Source organism: Pseudorca crassidens, chromosome 3 (genome assembly GCF_039906515.1).
Source record: "Pseudorca crassidens isolate mPseCra1 chromosome 3, mPseCra1.hap1, whole genome shotgun sequence".
NCBI lineage: Eukaryota > Metazoa > Chordata > Mammalia > Artiodactyla > Delphinidae > Pseudorca > Pseudorca crassidens.
In genome coordinates this window covers 168,018,624-168,042,341 of record NC_090298.1, presented here as the reverse complement: position 1 = coordinate 168,042,341, position 23,718 = coordinate 168,018,624, and the positions used below count along the sequence as shown (strand labels likewise).

At 53.6% G+C, this 23,718-nt stretch overlaps 1 protein-coding gene across 10 annotated transcripts in view; it reads right to left on the bottom strand.

The window, feature by feature from the left end:
• RANBP3 (RAN binding protein 3) overlaps nt 1–23,718 on the bottom strand; it is a 56,743-nt gene that overhangs the window by 18,517 nt on the left and 14,508 nt on the right. For 4 of the 10 annotated variants that reach the window (XM_067734056.1, XM_067734057.1, XM_067734058.1 and 1 more), the window contains exons 2-6: nt 19,650–19,705; nt 14,252–14,440; nt 5,972–6,008; nt 5,799–5,885; nt 3,718–3,789 (exon numbers count right to left, since the gene is read on the bottom strand). In XM_067734056.1, coding sequence (XP_067590157.1) covers nt 3,718–3,789; nt 5,799–5,885; nt 5,972–6,008; nt 14,252–14,440; nt 19,650–19,705 — 441 coding nt within the window. The remainder of the gene's footprint in view (nt 1–3,717; nt 3,790–5,798; nt 5,886–5,971; nt 6,009–14,251; nt 14,441–19,649; nt 19,706–23,718) is intronic. The other 6 variants (XM_067734063.1, XM_067734064.1, XM_067734065.1 and 3 more) reach the window with 3 other exon arrangements.

Sequence of the window (23,718 nt, the reverse complement as noted above, 5' to 3'; positions counted from 1 at the left end):
ATGAGAAGCCCGTGCACCGCAACGAAGAGTAGCCCCCGCTCACTGCAACTAGAGGAAGCCCGCACGCAGCAACGAAGAACCAACTCAGCCAAAAAAAAAAAACCCCAAAAAAAACCAAAAGAATTCCTAAACAGGAAGGCCCTCTTCCTGTGGGCTATGTGTTGGTGAGCCAAACTGCTCTCCTTGGGCAAAAACAGGTTACAATAAGTAACTCTCACTGCTAGCTTGCATGAAGGAGCTGATCCCTACGGGCTCCGGGGAGTCTGCGCTGGTGGAGCTGGTGTTTCTCCCGTAGAGGGGTCGTTAACACCACACTCAGGAGAGCCAGACAGCACAGGATGCAGGGGAGGACATGTTGCCAGATGTTCCTTTTGGGAAGGGAAATACTGAATTACATTTTCAAAGCTCAGGATTATTCAGAAGATGATTGGCAATTTAGAAGCATTAAAAAAAATGCGATGAAATTCGTAATTCAGGTGATTTTAAAAAGCCCTTAGAGCTGGCTTTGCAGTGTTCACACTGGGGCTAGAGACTGCTCTCACCGCCCTGCTCTGACCGTTGGACCCCTGGGGCTGACCAGGCTAACCAGCAGGGGCGACAGGCCTGGAAAGTCACTGCCACTGACCCCGAGCACTGGGCCCAGTGCCTGGCCCACCCCAAGGATGCACAGGACATCCATGCTGAATGCTGCGGTGAATGGAGACACAGACGGGCGTGTGTGCCACACTCGCAATGGCAACCGGGGACTCGGGACAGCGGGGCCCAGAGCAGCAGGGAGGGTGCTTACAGGGTGGCGCACCCTGGAGGTCCTGCCACAAGCCCTGTCTGCACTGAAACAAACGTGGTCTCTTCTCATGGCCTCCAGAAGCTCACTTGTCCTGCAACGCAGTCAGGGTGCAGTGAAGAGGCACTGCCTGATGGCCAGAGCCCATCACGGGGGTGCAAGGTCACGCCAAGGTCACAGGGGTGCACAGGCCGCTGTACCCGTGTCTTCTCAAGGGCACATGCACGGCCCCCCGTGAGCTTGCTGTGGGGCAGCCTCCGTCCTCTGAATCATGCCTGAAGCAAGCAGGCTTTTTTGTGCCCCACCTCAGAGAGACCCAGGTGATGAGGGAACTCTGGATTTAACCAGGAAGGCAGATCAGAATTTAACCTGGTGTGTACCACAGGCTAAAAAGAATCTGAGAGAAGGCAGCTTGGCAGGGGCTTGAGCGATGAGTAAGTGTGTTGAGGACAAAGGGAGCCAGGTTTCTTGCTGTCAGAAAAGGGGCAGAAATACGAAGGGGGGGAAGGGGGGGAGGTGGGGCTACAATGAACCCTGTTGGTGCTGGAAGCACCCACCCGAACCGGGGGTGACCTATACAAGCAGACAGAATAGCAGAGGCACAGAAACACGTGCAGATGTGAGTGTGTGTAGGCGAAGAGGTCTACGTATGTCTGTGCTCCTGGCTGTGTGTGTTCTCAGCTCTGGGCACAGAGAGGGCTTGGGAGCGGCGACAGCCCAACGGCGACCAGCACGCAGAGCACTCAGATCTTGGTCTCTAGAGACCACTCTCCACTAAGCAGAACCAGGATCCCCTTGAGGAAAGGGAGGGAAGAAGATGAGCCTGGAACCCCTTATGACAGAAAGAAAAGGACATGCTCGAAAGAATGATGCGGACATGGCCAAGGGGCACAGGCTTGACGCAGCTCCCGGCAGCCAACTGTGGGATGATTAAAATAAACCCATGGTGAAGATAAAATCTGAATGTTAAGGTAAACACTAATAACAACAGATTATAACCCACTGACTAAAACAGGAATGCGAACATCCATGTGGCTCTAGTAAACATGAGCAAGCAGTGGCAGAGAAGAGCTCTGCTGTCCAGCAGAGTGCCGGCCCACAGAAGGCAGAAAATCCCCGGCCGGCCATCACCAGAGGAGTAGCCGCTCCCAGCAAGAAAACATCTCTGGAGGCTAACACTGCAGCAAAAAGTAAGAAGAGGAATGAGATTTTCCAGAGTCTCAAAGTATCTCTCCAGAAAATATTAATCAAAGGGTGAAACATGACTTTTCAGTGGAGAACCTGGGCGGGCTCCGCCCTATTCAAGTAACAGGACAGTAAACGCCATGAGTCACCTGCTACAGTGCACAGGAAGCACACAGCTTCACCTCTGTGGTGTTCTAGCCCCCAAGGGTAAGTTGGTCCAGTCACCGGGAAACAGCGGGAAAGCCAGGTTGAAGGCCTTCTCCAATGTAACTGGCCTGCACTCTGAAAGGTTATAAAAGCCGAGGCAAGCTCGAGGGACTGTTGCAGATACGTGATGTGTGAGCCAGGATCTGATGCCTTTGCCATGAAGGACATCACTGGGACGCCCCGGGAAAATCGAATGGGGTCTCTAGGTAGAGGGATAGAGAAGTGCTTTACCATTCTTAAGTGTTACAATTTTTCCCGCAAAAATTAAAGCTAAAAAAAATAAAAGGCAGGCAGGCAAGGAGCTAAGAATAAGTTCACTCTGCAGAGCGGCTGAGCCAGTCTATCACCGCTGCACGTGGCAGCGGGTCCAGGGGCTGGCCGGGCTGTGGCAGGCCTCGGAGGCAGGTCCGAGTTGCCCGCCTTGCTCAGGGCTGCCCTGCTCTCAGTGCTGCAGGATAAAGGTTTCGGGGAAGAAGCGGGAGTGGGGCTGTCGCACAGACACCTCGGGGGCGAGCATTAGATTCCTAACAGAGCTCGAGGGCTGGCTTCAGTGGCTGATCACCCACCACGGCTGACACGGCCCCCGGGGTTCAGAACGTGACTCGCTAGGCCAGTGCCCAGGTCTTCCCAAGGACCCCTACAAACCAAGCTCCTCTTCAGGCCCCGTGAGGGGGGTCAGCTCAAAACAGTTTGCCTTTAGAGTCAAAATGAATTCAACTGTTTGAAACAATGTCATCAAATCAACCCTCAACGTTCTAACAACTTGCCTCTTCCCTCGACAGTGCCCTCGTGCCAGAGTATGACTGGTCTCGCAGCGCTTTTGAAGTCGGCAATGAATTTATATAAGGCAGGTTGGGTTACAGAATTAAGATGGTTACACTCGCTCATTAAATCTTTTACGAGGAATTTCAGCCACGTGGGAGAAACTTTCAGGAAACCTTGGAGTTGGTTCTCTAGTGAGAGACCAAAAAAGGAAAGCCCCACATTCTTCAGAAAGGATCAAGCTATTTTCCTTAAAATTCTAAGGCTCTGATTAAATATATTTATCTAAACAGATCTAAGTAATGTTAATTCATGTGAGAATTTAATACGCAGAGAAGGGGTCTGGAAAATTACATAAACTTCAGAGTGGTTACCACTGGGATGGCAGAGTGCGTGGGAAATGGAGAGGTGGATTCTTTTACTCTATGTATTTCTGAGTTTTTAATGATACAAACGTATTATTTGTGTAAACTTTTGAAAAATGAGTAGTATACTTCATTACAGTTTTTTTTTGTTTTTGCTTGTCTCTCTCTCTTTTTTTTTTTAAAAGGACTTGCAACTCCTTGTAACCAGGCCCTGCTTGTAGAAACAGAAATTAAGGGCTGATGAAGCCTGCCTCACACCAGATTCCAAATCTGTGCAGTGAAGAGTTGGGGAACATTTAGGAACTGAAAAAGAAGGTTGCCTTCAAACCACCCATTCCCAATTAAGACCTTGCTTTTCATCCCAGGAAACCCCCAGTGACCAGCCGAGAAAGGTAAAGGGACGCGAGGGCTCACCTGGTTCTGAGTCAGAATTGCCTGCAGATGGCTCGCAGAAGGTGGATGGCATAAAAACATTGTTTTTTGATACTGTCAACAAGGAGGTGCAGGCAGGGGAGGGAACAAGAGGAAAAACAGTGTGAGTAGGCAGGGTAGACGTGCACAGGATCACTTCTCCCACCTGAGGGGTCATCTCCAGGCCCCACCGTTGGGGAAAGGGGGGTCAGCATTGTGAACCTGGCCTTTGGCAACTCCCAGTAAAAGTGAAACCCTGGGACTCTTTCTAAAGCACAAGAAAGGTGGGTGTCCAGTGGAACAGCCTGAATCTGTTTGATATCTAGCAGTTGACTCTGGCCTGCTGTGGCCACCTGACTCGTCCTTGTGCCCCTGTGGGAGCAGCCAGGAGGGAAGCGGATGCACCCGATGTTCTGAGTCTCCCCTGGGGCCAAGCCTCAGGCCCTGCTCCTTGTCACCAGTCGGGGCTCGGCTGGCTGCAGACCCCCTCCCCTCACCTGTTTAGGATCTTACAAAATCAACTGCTTCCCGGGTTGTGGGCCAGGCAACAATGCAGTGGGGCTGAAGATCTAACTGTGCGGACAGAAGGCAGCTAGCTAAGTGGAAACAGTGCAGTGCAAAGGCCTCCAAACGTGGGACTGCTTGTGGCTCCACTCCCCTGATGGCTGAGCGCTGAGCATCCCCTAGGTGGTGACGCGCGAGAGGAGAGGGCTAACGCCTGCTGGTCCTCTACCCCTTCAGCCTACGGTCACAGCACAAACCACCTCCTCTCTTCTCTGCTGCACCTTCTCGATGCGCAAAGTGCGGTTCAGCAGTGGACGGTGAGCGGGAAGGAGTACGATCAAGGCCAGGAAGTGGACGCTCCCTCCTCCTGTGGTAAGGCTCACGTGACAAGCGTGCAGAGATCCTTAGAAAAAGGACGTAACCGCAGCCTGCACTGTGGACCGCCCGAACGGCTCCTCAATGCCTGGCTAGCAAACGACAGTGCCTCTATTCAGGGGGGTCTCCCGCAGTTGTGAAAAAGGATGAGGCAATGTCCAAAACAAGTGTTCAGGGAACAGGCATGAAATTAAGTGTTACAGGGATGAGCGTAAGAGGACACTCACTTTCTACACTGTACATTCCTGTGACGTTTGCATTATTCTTGGAAGCAGAAACAAAGCTTCCAGGAGTGTCTTTTTTTCCCTTAAAGTGATATCCTTAGGGCTCACACTTGTAAATGTTTTACATGAATTCCCAAGAATGAACTTCAAGCTGGGGAACTGGAGAGTGTCTGTAAGCCAGCACCGCAGACAGCACGGGGCGATGCCAGAGTGGACGGAGCCAGGACCGGGGGCGGGAGTGGGGAACCCTGCCGCAGCTTTTACCCTCCAAGGCGCAGGGGTGTCCCCAGGCTTGCAGAGCCCCCTGCTAAGTAGTCCCAGCATCTCCCTCTACCCCAGGAACCCGCCTCTTGCCTGAACCAGCCTGTGTCCACCAGCTGGTCTGCTGGCCTGTGTGTGTGTGTGCAGACCTGGCACCAGGCTGGAGCTTCCAAGCCCTTGGGCCCAGCCACAACCACAGGGACAGGGTCCCAGCCTGGCCAACCCTTCCAGGCTCCCCCAAGCCCCCTCGTCGGGGAGCTCACGGTATTCCACCAAAGTGCCTGCTGGGGCCACTGGACTCCCTCCTATGTACTGTCTGTGTGTGTGCCTGGGATTCTCAACTGGCCCACCGGGCTCTAGGCACATGGCTGAAGGGCCAGGAGGACACCCCATTTCCCCCACCTTCAGTCAACACATAGCCAGCGGCCTTGCAAGGTGGACGTGCGCTTAATGGTCAGAGCCCCGACCAGGGCCCTGACGGTCCCTTTCAGAGGGACGATTTCTTCGCAAGCCTTGCTTATTAATAGTCTACTAGGTCTCACCCCTCCAGACGGGGGCACCTGTGCTACCCTCGGGCACGCTCCAGCCTCACTCCTGACGGAGACTGAGTTCTAACGGGATGTGCACAGGGGACAGACAGGGGTGTGAGGCGCTGGAGGGGAACAGCGGGCTTGGAAACACAGGTGCTTTCACCGTCTATCGAAGGGCTGCAACTGTTACCTGACTGTGAAGGTGGGAATTGCGTTAAAGAGGATGTTCTTTCTCGCTTGACGGGAGGGCAGTAATTTCCATCTTCTCGGTCAGAATCTACAGAAAATGAGGAGGAGGAGAAAAATCAGGCTGCTTCCGCTTTTACAACCAAAACTGGTGAAACATTTGAGAGATTTCCTCACCTTCTCCACCTTCGGGGCTGGAGCCTCCGGCTGACCTCTGAAACAAGAACACATGTAAGGGCGGTCAGAGAGGGCCGCGTGGCCCAGGGCCCGGCAGCTCCTGACTTCTGCCACAAATGGATCCCGAAATCTAGCGTTGAGGGCACGTGGCCTGGGCTCAGTCACCCGGGTCACAGACAGGCTTTCAACCTAATGCTCAAAAATCCCATGAACCGTCACGCCTCTGCCTCACCAGGCCTCGTGCCAAGGAATCCTCTTAACGGCTGGGAACGCGTTCCCAGCACAGGATCAGTTTCCGTGTTTCTCCACTGGGTACAGCTAACTGGCGTTCCCCCACCCCAGCCCCCCAATTCAAACACTGAAACTGGATCTGGCCAAGTTCACTTTGCCAAGTGCTGGAAAGCAACCCTCTCTGCACCCTGAAGGGCTGCAGGACCGCTGACACTGGCTGCGTGACACTGGGTCATGGTGGTTCCCATTCCTGGCCCTGGCACATCCCATGGTATGGAACTGTTTCAAGGTGGGCTGTTTTTTCCAGAGCAGCCGAGAGCTTTGAAGCCTTGGGCTGAAGTGTTCAGAAGAGAATCCCCAGGTACAACAGCTCAGACCGTAGAACCCACCGAACAATCATCAGCTGAGAGTGAAAGGTGGCTGAAGCATCTCCTCCTTGACAACCTCTAATTTTAGAATGCAAACGAGCAATTAAGAAGCTTATAATGAGCCCCCGCCCCATGTGGGATAATACACAGTCCCTGCTGTACATCCCCTCTCAGGGACATGAGATTCTTCAGAACTAAGCAGCCAAAAGCAAACTCTGAAGGGTGAACATCACCACCCCCGCCCCCGGGTCACCGGTTTAAGAGCAAGCAGGGGAGCCAATTTGTTTATTTTCAGAAAAGCCCCTCAGGAGTTAAGTTTAGCCAAAGGAGGACCACCTGCCTCGAGGAGCTGTTAGGGATTAAATGAGATGATGCATGGGAAAGTGCTTGGCAAGCTGCAAAGCCGTGTGTAAAAGCAGTAACTGCTGCAAATAAGAAAACTGCAGACGAGGAGCCGGGGGACCTCCCAGAGCTGGGGTGGCACTTTCCCTGTAAAGGGCCAGAAAGTATTTTCAGCTTCACAGGCCCCATTCGGGCCACAAGTTGTATATTCTTTATTTTGTTTTTACAATCCTTTAAAACACCATCTTAGCTTGCAAGCTGGACAAAAACAGACGGGGGGCAGAGTTTGCAGACCCATCCTAAAGGACAGTGAGAGCCTGGATGGTAAGAAAAGGACCCCAACCTGGCCTTCCCCCCCAACCCCCCCCATCAGAGACCATCCACCAAAATGCCTGGGAAACGCGAAACCCTCGTAACACAACAGGGGCTCAATATGTGAACATATCATGGGGCCCAAAATGAAATAAAATACCCAAGGGTCCAGCAGGCTGGCTCTACATGAGTGCAAAACAGTGGCCAGGGCTCGAGCTCAGAGCATGAAGGCACTAAATCCTGCTCTCGAAGGCTTGCCAAGCCTAGTCAGCTTCTCCTAGCTCTGCATGTCCTAAACCTGAAACGCGGGGCAAATTATTTCACTGGCCCAAGCTTCCACTTCTTCGCTTTGAAAATGGCGGGGCCAGCGCTTCCTCCGTAGGGAGGGAGGTGCAAGGGGTCAGTGGGCTAAGCAGGCAGTGCCACATGGCTCGCAAATGGACAGGCCACGCTCTCCCAGCCAGCTCACCCCCTCGGGATGTCATACTTTGGGGCAGTGCTGGGGGAGGTGGGAGAGCCAGGTGAGGGACCAGGGGACCCTTGGAGGAGCAGAGAAGAGGGTCTTAGCATGGGGGACCCAGAGAGGCGCTCTTGCAGTGCTGTCATTCTACGGGGCCCAGGCTGGCATCTGACAGAACGGAGCCATGTCACCAGAACATCGGGTGCTCCTCTCAGATGCTCCCCTGCCCTGGGTGACACCATGAAGGTGCAGGCTCCAGGCCCCTCCCTCCTACTCCTCCACAGCAGGCCCGGCCATCCCCAGCCCAGCCCTCGCCCTCAAGTCCCATCCTCGACTCCCCCCACCCCCCACCTTTTCACTCAACAAGCATCTCAACTCTCCCAAACCTGCCCATGGCAGCCTCTGGGGCCTGTGGGATCTGCTGCTTCCTGAATGACTTCTGGCACCTGGAAAATGGCCAGCCCCCTGCCTCTGTAGACACTGCTCCCTCACCCACGGACACCGTCCCTTGCCTTGCCCCCCAGACGAAAACCCCTCAGGCCGTGGCCCCACCGCTCCCTGCACTTCTCCACGGCTCTCACTCCAGCCGTGGGTCGGTGTCAGGGTCCCCCTCTAGCCTCTAAGTTCCAGAAGGGTGTGGCCCCAGCACACAGTGGGGCTTCACTGGCCTGTGTTCAGTGGAAGCAGCCGGATTCCAGGCACTCCATGGGCCATGGGGAAGCTGCCAAGGCATGTGTCCCCCAAGTTACACACAGAGCAACGGACCCAAAAGCTGTGAGGCCAGAGCGTCGTCCTGTTTCTCAGCGGCTGGGGAGGCCAGTTCTCTGTCACCTCAATCTCAAGAGGACCCCCGCCTTTCCTCTTGGCTAGCTACGTTAATTTCCACATGTGTGAATTTCCGAGCATTCCTTCTGCTAGGGATTTCTAATTTTATCCCATTGTGGTAGGAGAAGACTCTGTGTGATTTCAATCCTTTTAAATCTACTGAGACTTGTTTTGTGGCCTAGTGAGTGGTCCATCCTGCAGCTTCCTGCATGCCCCTGAGAGGACCGTGTACCCTGCAGCTGCTGGAGTCCTCTCTGTCCTCGTCCTGCTTCTGTCTGGACGTTCTAGCACCTGAACATGAATGAGGAGCACTGAGGTCTCCAACAAAGTACTGGATTGTCTATTCTCCCTTCATTCTGTCAGTTTTTGCTTTGTGTATTTTGGGGCACTTTTAACAACACTTAACTTCCTCACCTCTGCCAGTGACACCCCAAACCTCTCAGGGATCTGGGTCTCCTTGAAAATTTGATGGGTGCTAGGAGCCTGTCTCCAGAAAAGTACCCAGACCTCAGGGGCTGCAGCCCCGCCTCTTGGGGCCCAGGACTGCTGAGCCCGGGTGGCCTCCTGCAGCACTGGGCCCCCTTCGTCCATCACACCCTAGCCTTGTTGTCTCCTTCCTGTCTCCTGAGCATGTCAACCCTGTTCCTGCCTCAGTGTTCCTTCTTCACGTGCTACTTGCACAGCTGTCCCTGACCACCTCCAGGGTGAACCCCTGCTCACGGGCTACATCATCACCCAGCAAGCAGGAGCAGCTCTTCTCCACCCTACCCTCCAGCTTCTCTCGGGCCTCTGCCCTGTTTTGTGCATCACAGTGGGATGTGATCTAATGTGTCCATCTGTTGTTTGTCTCCTGCTACCATGAGGCCCTACCCTGTCTGTTCTGCTCACAGCTCATACACCCCACACCCAGGACACTGCACAAAAGACACTCAGCAAGTACTGCACAAATGGAGCCTGTCCTCCGCCACAGCCCCTTTGGTGACCTGGAAAAGAAAGGGCACCTGGCCAGACAAGATCAGATACTCCTAGACCCCTGACCCCAGGAGACCCTCAAATCCATGCTCCGAGTCTATTCTAAGACCCACCCCACAGGCATGTGGCAGGCCTCTTTGTCCTGGAAAAGCTGGGAGGCTAAGGCCTGCAAAGGACAGCACAGGAAGATTCCCCAACTGGGAGGACCTTCCAGAAGCTGCTGGAACTTCCTGGTGGGTCTGAAACAGCCGACTCAGAAGCAGTGAGGAAAGTGACGCCAACAACTCTCCTCAATAGGAACCAGGGCAAGGAAGCAGGAAGACAGACTGCAAAGCGAAGGCATTTCTGCTTGCCTTTGGAGCCTACTTGACAGCTAAAAACCCTCCACCACTGCCCGTGCGAGAAGCAGCCTGCCCCTGCTCCTGCCAGGGAAGGCCTGCGCTTGCTGTCTGGGCCTGGCTGCCTCATGCTGTCTTCCCCCAAAGCAGGAAAAGGCCTGGTGTGCACTGCTCCCCTTCAACCCACACAAGGCCAATGACAGCTCCACAGACACTGTCCTCAGACACAGCAGCCTGGGGGGACAGGACGTCTTCCATGTCAAAGTGGTCTGGGGGCCACCCCTCGCCCCAACCAAGGGAACAGCTCTTCAGGGGTCAGTCTAGAACAATGCCTGGGACACACATGGAGTCAGGTCTTGCAATCCCAACTCCTTGGAGCCCAGAAGGTTGCAGCCAAAGCTCAGGAGCCACTGCTCCAGGGACTCCTGTGAGGAGGATTTTAAGAGCAGGCTCTCAGGATCTGCGCCTCTGGGGAGGAGCGGGGACAGAGCAGGGTGTGGAAGCCCCATTTCCTCCTCTGCTTCTTCCCACAGCAGAAGCCACCACTCAAGGATTGGGGCTTCAGGATGACACCCCGGGGACGCTGGGACCAGCACCCTTTAGGGATGCCACGATGAAAATATGCCCAACGAACACTTACATGAGGAGGCCAAAGAGAAAGAAGACCAAAGAGAACACTTCAACTTATTTTTCTGGTGCTAGTGAACGAATGAAGTGGACGGAGGCAAGGCCGCGGCCTAGCGAGCAAGCCCGCCCTGACTGCGCACTGCAAGGTGGCCTGAGTCCCTCCAGCGGGCGGGACAGGCAGCACAGTCCTCTCCCCTCAGAAGACACTGGAACCTCAGGGGAAGCAGCTCATTCTGTGAGGTGCGTATAAGTCCCTGTTGCTAAGTACAAAATAGGAGGGAACGCCTAACCCAGGATGGGACCACAGGTGTGAGAAGCTTCTGATCTTGGTGTAAAGGATGAAACAACGAAAATTACAATCGTTAACTGAATCACTTTGCTGTACACCTGAAACCAACACAACATAAATCAACTATATTTCAATAAAAATTTAAAAAATCAATAAATACAATTATGACTGTAAAAAAAAATAAAATTACGATCATTCACTTTGCTAAGGCTTGCACCCTCCCCCCTCCCAAACAAGGCTCTCATGAGGCTGCCTGGCGTGGCCTCGAGAGGACAAGGCTGCCAGGCCAGTCCAGGAGGAGACACAGACACAGACAAATGGGCAGTGAGCAGGAATGAACGGTGCTGCCTTCCTGACCTCCCGGAAAAGACCAGAAAGCAATACCATGTCAGGGAAATTCCTTCCAGAAAATGTCAGACACCGTTTGGCCTGCCTGGGACTCAGTGATTCCCCATTTGGACGGCCCAGTTAGAAAGCCCACTGCTGGACTTCCCTGGTAGCGCAGCGGTTAAGAACCTGCCTGCCAGTGCAGGGGACACGGGTTCGAGTCCTGGTCCAGGAAGACCCCACATGCTGTGGAGCAACTAAGATCGCGCGCCACAACTACTGAAGCCTGTGCGCCACAACTACTGAAGCCCACGCACCTAGAGCCCGTGCTCCTCAACAAGAGAAGCCACTGCAATGAGGAGCCCTCACACCGCAACAAAGAGCAGTCCCCGCTCGCTGCAACTAGAGAAAGCCCGTGCACGGCAACGATGACCCAACGCAGCCAAAAATAAAAAATATAAATAAATAAATAAATTTTAGAAAGCCCACTGCTGGGGCTGCAGGAAAATGGACGCCTGGGATTAAAAGTCACTTAAGGGGTGTCCTTCATGTGGACCACAGGCAGATTCACTGCTGTTTATTCTGTAACTGAGGGAACCAGCTCAGAGATTCTTACCAAAAAGGCAGACATCGAAAAAAGAAAAAGAGAGGTGGCCTTCCAAGATGTGAATGCTGGGCAGGGCCAGGGCGGAACGAGGGTCAAACCCTGTGCAGATGCCAGAGGATGAGGGGCTGGGTCCAGACTCTTTCTAAGCTTCCTGGTGGGTCTCATAAACATATTTCAGGCTCGGCAGTGCCTTGATGCAGAGCTTCAGTCTGGTAGACTCCAGCCAGCCTCCAAGTGAGCATTGGGAACGCTCACTCTCTCCGGATCAAACGGACAACTTAATCTGGATGTGGTTTGGTCTCCTTCAAGCTGCCTTGTGAGAGCCAGGAAGTCTGATATATTGAGACTTTTTCCTGGTACTGAGTCTTCAATGGCCAGAGTTCTGATGAGACTGAAAGACGATAAGGGCCCTTTATAGGCAACAATTCAGCGAGCCACTATTTATTATAAAGAATTTGCAGCTTTACACTCGCTCAAGGGATCGTGGAATAAAGAAGAGACTAAACGTGAGGGATGGGACCTGTCGGGTAACATGTGGGTGTTTCCTGAACTCCAGTGTGGCACAGAGCAAGCTCCAAATCTGCTCTGATGCAAAAGCAACTAGTCCGAGTTAGCCATAGACACCTCAGCCCGGGAAGAAGCTGGGCTCAGGTTCCATCTGCCTTGATCTATGCCCTAATTGACCTAAAAAACAAAGGTTACTTTGCCTTGATGCCTAATCAGCAGAGAAAGCCCTGGTTGACTCAGAGCTGTCACAAGTGATGTGATGGTCACGCTGCTGGGACTTCTGACAGAACTGGGATCCCCACAGTTACGCGCGTGTATGTCACGGGCATGGCCTTGGCTACGACGCCGGTACATTCAGAAACTGCTTCCCCCAGCCCCGACTCTCTCCCACGTGACGTAACAACCATCCCCAGGCTCCCTGCCATTGCGCTTGACCTTGCATTTGCCAGTTGGGGCACTGCTTGAATGTCTCGGAATTAGAGTCTCTGACCCACAGTCCAAAAGAAATGAGGAGCCGAGCTCCACTGGCCAGGCTTCAGAAATCACTGCCTGGACCGGCCACAGCCTGAAGGCGAGGCCCCCAGGGTGCTTCCTGCACAGGCCCCGTCTCACCAAGTGGTCATCAGAAGTAAGGGGCCTGAAAGAGCCTCGCTTCTGGAAAGGCAGTTGCCGTGACACAGCCTCTACTGTTTGCCACCCTAGACTGAAAACCCTCAACCTCTTCAGCGGGAGATGCTCCGTAAACCGTGCTTTTCAACCCAGGCAGCAGCAGAAGGGCCCAGTCTCCTGGGCAGATCCGCACAAAGATCATCTGTTCTCAGGGAACTGAAAACATGTACCTGCAAAGGCCGAAGGCATGAAACTCATAACGGCCAATTTGGGAGAAGGTTCCAGCAGCTGCTCTACCTCCAAGCCCAAAAGTTGAAAAGCCTCTGAATTCTTGCTGTCAGCCCTCGTGTGAGGACTATGCTCCCAGAACTCTCTGGTGTAAGCACCTCGGGCCGGAACCTCTCGTGGGCTTCCTTACCCCAAGCCCATTTCTATGCCACGCAGGACTCCCCCATACCCCGCCCCACACGGATCCCTCCAGAATGTTAAAGTTTGGCTCCAACCTCACCTTGCCTGAGTATCACTTATTCCTGCGCATCCCAGGGTTTGGTGGCTCTAAGAGAATTTTAGCGGCTTCCTTAAGGACACAGGAGACTGGTGATGGGACACAGGGAACCGCTAAAGGTCTGGGGTAAGGCCTGGGACTGTGACACCCTGCAAGGCTGCCCAGGGTTCAGTGTGGCAGAGCGGGATCCTCTGTTTTCTTGACAGTCATTTTCCCCTGTCATGAGAATGGGGGACTCTGTCACTAGGTACCGAGACGACGAGGTTTTCGATCCTGAATGTAGGCTAATGTTTACCTTTCCCAATTTATCAAACTCCAAAAACTCAAGACATTTCTTGTTCTGGAGAGCTCACAATCTTCTCCACCTATAATCTTCAAAAGCCTTCTGAATACAAAGATAAAGGGCTCAAGGGATTCCCTCTGGATTCAAAGGAAGAGTCTCTTCTTCTTCCTGCTTTGATTGAAGACAAGCAGTTCACAGCCCAACCACGGTCCAAACACAACCAGTCTTGCAAAGCAATCTGCGGTAGACACCTTTTCCTATAGGTCAAGGAAGCCGGAGCCTTTTGTGTTTCTAAGATAACTGAACTTGAATGCCCAAATTCAGGGAGAGGAGAAGGAAAAATGGAAGGAGGGAGAAGGGGCCGAATTTGCTGTGGAAGGTTCTACCCCACTACTCAATTCCTCTTTTGCCCCCTCGCCTCCTTCAGGAACCAGGACTAGCTTCTGGCTATGGGTAAATGTTCCCCCAACTAGAAAAGTCTCAATGTAAAAGGGGACTTCCTCTTTCCTGACTTTTTGGCAGCAGGAATTAAAGGGAGCTGAAGAGGGCCTTTGTTATCTTTTCAGTTATCATCAGCTGCTGACAACCTGGGGTGTGGATCTGAGGGGCCCGGAGGGAAAGGGGCCAGTCTGGGTTGGGAGCCCCGGGCCATGGGATGCCGGGTGGAGGTGGACTTACCCCTGCCAGTTCTCGTGGAAAAGGAGGAAGCTGGGCTTCAGGAGCGCTGGCTGAAGCGCTAGCGGGGGCAGGAAGCTCTAGGGCATGCTCACCAGCTGACTCGGGGTGACCCGTGCCATGGTGGGGGGCCTCAGCCTCCCCCCGAGGCTCCTCTCCCGAATCCGACAAGTCTTTTTGCTCTGCAGAGGACTGGGAGCAAAAAAGACAATTTTCCTTCAATGTAAATAAAGCCAGCAACGCGGGGCAGGGGAGGGGGGCAGGGGAAGGTCTGGAGATGCTCGGCCTTCAGCAGCTCCTGCCCGGGGGGTCAGGCCAAGAGAGCCGGCACATGCTACCGCGTTCTGCTCCACAGAGCCAGCCCTCCACACTGACAGAAGGGCAGTGAGCGCGGACCTGCTGCTGTCGGACCTGGCAGGGAGCTCTGAGGTGTGCAAGAAGTTGGACCCTCCTTCTGAAAACTGCAAGGTGGCCCCTGTGGCACAGAGATCCTCTGCCGATGGCAGCGACTGAGGAAACATCCCTGTGACCAAGACGGGGGCGGTGCCACTAGCAGAGGGGAACAGGGGCAATTGTGTCAAACTGTCCCCAGGGCTTAATTACCCATCCACTCAAACATACTCGTGAGGGGAGGTGGGCGCCAGCACCCTGTCTGGCCACTGGGAGAGCCAGGGCGGTGGGGCCAGGGCTTCTGCACTGGCTGCGGCCCCGCCAGCACCTTCCCATCTCTGCCGCTTAAACCCGAGAGGAAAGGAATGCTTTCTTGCTCGGCGAGCGCAGGTGCGGGGTGACCCTGCGAGTTGGCAGACACACAGAGAGCCGGTTTTGTATCAGTGACAGGTGGGTGGGGCTCCGGCTGAAGGAGGGAGCCCCTCGGCCTACAATTCTCCCAGACTCCCACCGCACATTCCGAGCCAGGGCTTATCTAGAAAACAGCCAGGGTAAGGGGAAGCCGGTCCCCAAAGTCTTCGTCCTCAAAAGCACAGACCCCCCCGGCATCCTTTGAGGTGGTTCTTGGGATTCTAAAGGGGCTTCCATGGGCTGAGGGCTCTGTGGCCAAGATTCTTCTTGAGAGGTGCGTTACAGAGCTGGTGTCCTGTTATAAATACATGGGCTCCGGTCCCCAAGCCTCCTGCCTGGCATCGTCCACCACACGTTTCTCTCGCTTTGTGAACTAAATGACCACGGGGCCACCCTGCCTCCCTGCAGACACGGCTGTGTTCTTCCTGCCTGTGAAGTGACTGAAACCTCTTTAGACAGGACTTGGGACTATTTTTAAATGTGTGAGCCTGCTAGATGAAAGGAACTACATAGAGGATTTTAAGAGAACTTTCAAACATTCTTATGAAAAAGCAAAAGCAACACAACTCATCCATACATCTAAAAAAGCCACCCAAATCGACTCTTCCTATGCAGGGGAGAGCCAAAGACATAAAAGGTCCTCCTTCCCAGGCCATTCCTCAAACCTGTCCAAGGCACCGAGGTTGGTCCACGCACCAGTCTGCTGCTACTTTATGGCTAGAGATTTAACACCATTTTAAAGAGAAAATGAAACCCAGAGCTCTAGGGGAAATTGCCTATCTCTGTTCAGAACCACTTGGATTTTTTTTTTAATCCCTGCTTTACGAATATAAATGTAGAAATGCCCTCATGGCATGGCAGACTAGAGATGAAGCCTAAGTCGGAGGACCAAAAAGAAATACAAATGCCATTCCAGCATTTTCTCCTTGGGTCTGAGTAAGCTCTAAGGAACCAAGATAGAGCCTGTAGTTTTTCAACATGTTTGTTAAAATCGGACATCGAGATTTTGGCAGGCTTTGACATCATCCTAAAATATACGTGGCTGACAAAAAACCACGCATACAGGGTACGCTTGTTACACACACAGTAAGCTCCCAGTGTTGTCGGTGACACCCTGCTTCCTGCCCAACTGCTGCTGTAACTGCTTTCTGCCTTTTTGCTAAATGGACATTATCCTGCCAGTGCAACCCCAAAATCTTTCATTTTTGCCCCTAAAACACAAATGCGTGGAAATGCAAGCATTTTGTGAAGAGCGCCATCTTGAGGAAGCTCAAGAACAGGAAAGCAGTAGAGACAGTTCCTGCGCTGTCAGTCTGGCTCCAGGTTTGCATTTCGGGCGTCAGGACTGGAGTTCCGCTGCTGCCCGATGCTCTAACACGGAACAGTGGGAGGATCTGACGACTTGTCCTGAGACCAAGGGATGCCACCGGCAGGCCACCACCACCAAGCTGTGGTTTGCTGCAAATGCAACTCCAACTGTCTATGGGACTGACGGAAAATCTTGTGTGTCTTTGTCACCAAACCAACACCAAAACGCCTGGGCTGGCAGCCTAATTTTTTTCTTTTTGGTTTCAAAGCCTTTGAAGGGGGCTGTGGGCTCTTGGAGTGCATCCCACTGGGGCACTGGTGGTTTAGAGATCATTTACTGAAAGAAGGTAATGCTCCCACAGTTGACAACGGGACTTCTTGATCTTTGTGGATCAAAAAGTGGCTCAAAAAACAGCTGTATGGGAGACCTAGGTGACAATTAGGAAAATTTCAATGTGGACTATCTATTAGAGGGTATTTCTGAATTAATTATCATTTTCTCAGGCGTGCCCATGGCACTGGGGCCATGGAGAAGAATTCCTAGGAGACACTTGTGCTGAAGTATTTAGGGGAAAACTGTCAGGTGGGTGCAACTTATAGTCGAGCGTTTCTGGCATTTATGATAAAAATGTTAACGGTGAAGCCAGGTGAAGGATACCCAAGGGTCCACAGTACCATTCTTTTAACTTTACTGAGGATTTGAAAAAATTTTCAAAAACAGAAAGTTGAAAAGGGAAAATAAAAGCTCCCTCAGAAAAAAACAACGGCAACCTGAACAGATCTTCCCAACTCTTGCTACTGTGGCGTGAGGAGGGAGGGCTGAAATCGCGGCAAGGGGGGGAAGCTGGGAGGGTCTCAAGGTGTCATGTTGTGAGAAGTGTCGTGGCCACTCCTTGCAGACCTACCTTCCCGTCGCTTCCCCTGGGCCGGGGAGCCACGCGGCCATGGAGCCGGCTGTCCAAGCCTCTCCGCTTCCTTCCCGCCCGACGCCCGAGCTGTCATAGCAGCAGAGAAAGGAGGAGGGCTGTGTGTCCACTGGGCAGCCGCCCACCCGGCAGCTCAGAGGGCGGCCCCGACGGACATGCAGGCTCCTCCGGCCTCTGCCGTTAGACGCAGAGGTTTTCCGTGCCCTTCCGATGATCTTGTCACACAAGGGTGACAGCAGGCGAACTCTGAAGAGCTGGAGGTCAGTTATTTCTAGAAGCCCATTTAGAGCTGGCACTGAGTCAATATTTTGATGTGCACGTTTTCACGGTGACGAGCACCTCCCTGGAGACTCTTCGGGTTCAACCTCACCCCGTTTATGTAATTGGCATCAACCTTCTGAAGGTGACACGTGTAAGTCAGCCTTTGAATTACGAAGCAACAGAACCACCTCAACCGTGAAAACAGTACTGAAATAAGAGTTAGTCATTTTAAAAGCATTTTAAATTCAGTCAAATAAACATTACGTTTTAGCGTTTCACCCTGCTGGCTGTCAGAAAGTCTTCAGGTTTTAAGAATTATTCATTCCAATTACTTGTTTCAAATCTGGGTTGGCAAACTTTTTCTGTAAAGGGCCAGATACTAAATATGTTCGACTTTGCAGGCTAACTGGTCTCAGTCCAAACCCCTTCACTCTGCTGTGGACAGCACAGGTGTGGCCTCAGCTCTCTGCACGGGCCAGGCGGGGCCGAACGCCAATAAAGCTTTATTGACAAAAACAGCAGTGGGAGCAGCCCTCTTAGTTGGCTGACCCCTGTTTCAAACTAAAAGTGGTTCAAAAGAAAATCATAACAAAACTCAAAATTCTAGAAAATCCCGGTTTTACGGAAAACCTAAGAGAAGTGACTTTTACATCTGAAGCAGAAACCAAACACACCCACCTCTAAAAGCCAGAAGCACATCAAGCCCCTTCACAGTGACTGAACTTCCAAAGGACAAATGATAAAAACACATGTATGCACTGGTCAGGGCCCAAGGGAGAGGGGACGGCAGAGGTTGATGTATCTTGAAAATACCACTCGGAAAACTGAAACCAAAAGGGAAGAACATTTCCTTGTTTTGTTTCCTAAAACGATTCTTCGGCATAAGAATTAACAACGGGAAAGATTAATTTGAGAACAAGCCTAGCAGATGAGCCCCGGCTGACACAGAAGACACCCTGCGCGGGGGTGCGGGTAGGGGTCTCAGGGCAGCCGCTTCTCCTTCCCGCACCCTCCACGCACTTGCGCCCTCCCCGGCACAGCCCTTGAACGCTGGGGCTGCTCTCTTTTCAGGCCAAGGGGCAGGGTTTACAAGCAGCAGCTGGGCCGCCAGGAGTCCCAAATCGCCAGGCCAGCAGCCCCCAAACTCAAAGCTGGCCACCCTGTGGGGGGACTGGATATCCACCCGAGCACCTGGTCTGTGCGTCACAGCCCTGAGCCGAGAAGCCCCTCAAATGCTGTCCTCATCAACAAGACGCACACGGGTTTCAGAACACCTGCATCAACGCAGCGCATTGGTCACCCTGAAATCTTGCCGTGGTTATGACATCACACCTGCTGTCATGTCCCAGGCATGAGGGCAGGGACCATCCATTTTTTTGACAAATAGGGGGAGTCCTCATACAAGCTTGGGAGGCATCACCACAGAACACCAACCATCTCTGGATACAACCCGGACCTTCCAGGCTGATCCGTTCAGGGAGGGAGACAACCCCAATGACTTCAAGATAAGCAACCACACGCGACTTTGTGGGAAGGCACCGCCGCATGCACCCACCAGTCCTCTGACGGGCTGCTAGCTCATCACGATGAATTAGGCGAGGTACATCAGGGAAAACAAGACATTTAAAGCCCAAGAAGGGGGAAGCAACCTAACAAAGATGGGTGGTGAATATATAATGCAAGCTGACTACTAATTGTTCAAAATGCATTTATGGCAAGTTGGTTGGGGCCAAAAAAATTCCGCGAAAATCTTTAAAGGTCCTACTTGCCCCTTAACCAGCACTGCTCCCTCTCCTCTCCTCCCTCCCCCCGTCCCCGGCCCCCTTTCTCTCCCTCCTACCAGATTTCCTAATGCACAGCAGTACTTCTAAAGCAAATCATTAGGAATGAGAAGGAAGCTGATTCTTCCACTGCTTTTTTAAAGCAGGGTCTCTGAGCCCTGTCCATACACACCCCCTCTTAACCTCGTGCCATGGTAACCTAAAGCCACCGGGCTTTTTCTCCATGGCAGAAGGTTCCTCGGCCATGCGACCTGGGGAGAGAGAGCTTGGGGAGAAAACAAGGCAGAGTTAACCACGTGAAGGGAGAACATACCGGCCCCTTACCTTTTGTCCTTTATCCTTCTGAAACACAAAGACGGGCGGAGCAATGGCAGGCTTTTCTGCAAAAAGAAAAATTGGTGTTTTTCCCCCCAACACTATATTCGTACAGTAAACAAAGCTACATTCGTTTGTAATAAGTAAAAACAAAAAACAAACCTGGTATAAAACTAGTAACTCAAAAGATCATCAAATAGCTTAGAAAACAGTTTCTTCACATGGATGAGGGGAAGTGTTCAGTGTGAAAAAACTCTACACAGTGGTAGGATACGTGCACTTTTCTGTGTGCATGTACACACCAATAAAAAGGTTCCAAGACTCACTCAGAACAGGCCATGTCACTGATGGAGGGAGTGCGGTGTGGAGGGTGGCAGGCTGCAGGGTGCCCGGGTGGCTGCTACTCAGCGCCACCAACCGTGGTGCTGCAGGAACGAGGCGCAGAGATGTCAGGTCCCCAATTTCAAAGGCTGGAGACTAGTTTAGTTTTCTCTCTTTTTTTTTTTTTGGTCGCGCCATGTGGCTTGCAGGATCTTAGCTCCCCGACCAGAGATTGAACCCGGACCCCAGCAATGAAATTGTCAATTTTTGACCACTGGCCCGCCAGGGAAATCCCTAGGTTTTAAATTTTTCCACATCTGCAGGCCAGCTGAGGCCAGGGATGACCCATTTGCAACCTCTGCTCACGGGACGCATGCTCTTTGGAGAGCTTACTCCGCTCAAGTCAGCCCTGCATTCCACCTGGGTCTCTAAGTGAGTGCCCGTTAAAAAAAAAAAAGTGTGGAGTTGTGAGAAGTCTGAAAGGCCATCTTGCACAGCTGCTGCTGAAGGAAGAAACCCTTTGGGATGTTGTCACTGGACCAGGGAGATGCCGCCGGTCGTTCTCAGGCAGCTGAGTCCATGGCTCTTGGCCACTTGCTCAAGCGGGCGGCCGCTCAGGAAGGCCCTGCCGCTGGCCAGCGGGTCCTGGACCAGGACTGCCTTAACCCGTGGGGGGGCCCAGAGGCGCCTGTCTTACTGCCTGGGGCCAGGGCGCGTGGCTCTGGGTGCGCTCATGAGTCCTGCGGGCGTGCCCGGGGCCTCTCTCAGCACTCGAGGCCTGGAGAGTGGCGTGGATGGGAAGCCGGGGGATCATGAATTTGGGGAGCACTCGCACGACTCTTCCCCCTCCCTCAGTTGTGGGGAGCCGAGGTGAACCAGGAACCTGCACTCATACAGCTTTAACCCGGCAGGACCACTACGCGGGAGGGGACACAGTTTGCGGGCCATGAGAGCGCTCGTGGGGGACGCGGTCGGAGGGTCTGGTCTGGAGCATCAGGGAAACGCTCCCGAGAAGAGGCAGCTGTGCTGAAGCCTCAAGGAGAAGAGTGAAGGGAGAGGGGCAGGTGTGAAGGTGACAGGGAGCCCGAGGGGCGGATGGTGGCGACGCGAAGGATTTGGGACGGTTGTAAAAGGAGTGGAGGAAACACAGAACAGAGTTTGGGGAAGGGGGCGAAGGCGATCACCCACAGTAAAGAAGACAGGGGGTGGGAGGGACAAGGTCTGGGAGGCAAAAGGACAAGTCCCGAGATGGGCAAATGGACACTGTCCCACTCCCCACCCCCAAAATTCCCACCCTACAGAGGAGTAGGACAGACACCAATCTTCACTTTGGGGCCACAGCCCACCAACGGTGACCATTCCCTCCGCTGTGCTCACTGAAGCCTTGTGGCACTTGGGTCCGATTCACCACGACAGTCCTCCCCAGGCACAGCCCACGCAACCACTGGGGTGAATGACATCTAGGAGACCAAACTGCCACAAGGGAGGAGGGTGGAGGCGTGGAAGGGTCTTCCACGCTTCCCAAGACAGCTGTCTCCCCAGCACAGATGCACAGTTGCTCCACAAACCCGGGGGATCGAATGAAAGCATGAATGTGCTTACTGCTGGGCAGTAAATGACAGCAAAGGAAAGCTGGAGGGACTCTGGGGACAGCTGCAGCTTCTCCACACCATGTCTACCACGGGCGAGCCCAGACACCTTCTGGCGCTGCCCTTTACCCCATAAGCCTAGCACCCGGGGCTGTGGGTCCAGACTCCAGCCTCACTTCTGCAACCGACTGCCCGCCAGCCGCAAGGCTCGGGGGTGTGCAGGAAGGAGCTGGGATTTTGGTCAGCCTAGGGCCCCCTCCCCCCCCCCCCCCCCCCCCCCGCCTTCCTCACCTCTGTGGTTTAGATGGAGCCCAACCTGGCTCCAGGCTCAAGGAGGAGAATACTGCATGCCCTGGCCCCAGGGGACACGGCGGCACATGAATAAGGCCAGGCCGCTGCCAGCTAACGAGACTCGGGTCCAGGACTTCCGTTGGAGCTACTGGGGAAGGGGCGCTCTTTCTCTGCTGGGGCTGCCAGCAGCTGGGTGTCACCACAAGGGGCCCTGGAGCAGAGCCAATCCAGCAGGAAGCAGAGCTGGGGATGGAGGAGGAAACTGAACCCTGGAGACACGGCTGGAGGCCCGGGGTCAGCAGGCCCGAAGCTAACCCCACCCCACCCTGACTCTTCAGTGAGGCCAGCAAAAGCTGATTTTTGGTTAAGCTGGCCTGAGCTTGACTTCTGTCTGTCTCTTGTCTCTAAGAGCCTCCGGCCTCTCCGGGAGAAGAGGCCTAGCCGCTGTAGACTTAATTAAACACACACCATACCCTGTAGAAGAAACCTAGGACTGGCCTCACAGTGAAGCCAAGATGCTCTCTTTCTCTTCCTAGCAGGCATCACCACCTGATGTACCGTGTGTGTGGGTTTATTATGGTCTGTCTCCCCTAGTAAGGGATCAACTCCATGAGATCGGAGCCTCTGCCTCGCTCCCCTTGTGTCCCACGGTCTGAGAACAGTAATCGGCACCCTGCAGGGATTCAACAAATATTTGATGGAGGGATGAGTAAGGCAAGGGGGGCACTGAGAAAATGACTGCCAGGCTGTAAGGAAGGACTGGAACGGAGAGGAAGCATCTGAGTGGTAGAGGAAGAGCTTCCTGGTGCTGGAACTGTGATGGCTGATGTGCAGGCACCCAGGAGGGGCTGCCTGTGGGCCCCCGGGGCAGGACGGGAACAGAATTAGTTTCAGCAGGAGGCTGCCTCTGGTGCAAAGGTCCTGCCCAGCACCTCCTGGACCACACGGCAGTGTCCGGGCGCAAGCTGGGAGCGGTCCCATCTGCTGGAGGAACCCTCCTGCACGGTAACGGAGCATGTCGCACGGCTGCGGGCAGAGGCCAGCGAGAGGGGGGCATGGGGCTCTGAGCTTGGAAAGCAGACCTACCCTCATCACCTCCACTGCTGTAGTTCAGACCTCCCTTCTTTCTCCGCCTCCACCCTCACCCCCTGAAGTGAGGCCTCCACAGAGCAGCCAGAACCACTGGTGTGAAACTCACACTTTCAACTCAGCAACATCCTCCCAGACTAGGGTCGAAGGCCATTCAAAATGGGCACCCCGCACCGACCATGACTGTGGCACTGAAGAGCCCCCAGCATGTCCCACGCTTCTGGACTTCTGCCTGGCTTAGTCCCTCTGCCTCCAAGACATTCTCATCTTCTCTTCCGTGGCAGACACACATTCAGGTAGAGACACCACCTCCTCTAGGATGCTCCCAGTTTGAACTGGGCTCCTGAAGCCTGCTCTGGCTTATATCCTGCATGGGTTACACCAAGGGTACCTGTCAGGGATGCTGAGAGATCACAGACACAGCATCTGAAACAGCTCTGCACGCAGCCTGTCACCTGGTGTGTGCAGTGTAAGAACCGTCCAGTAAATGTTTGAACTAAACCCCTTCTGTACTTCTTCACATGGGTAGCACCAGCTGCTATGAGATCACATAAATATTTATGAAGCCCTTGTTCTGTGCAAGGCATCACGGGAAAAATGCGGAAAATGCGGAACGGGAAGCCGGGGGCAGAAAACTTCAGGGTAAAACGTCTGATGAAAAGGGAAGGGGTGTGTCTGTTTACTTGGCTGTGTGTGTGTGTGTGTGTGTGTGTGTGTGTGCGCGCGCGCGCGCGCGCGCGCGCGCGGGCGCACACATGCTATTTGCTTATTTGCTCCCCTGGCAGTAT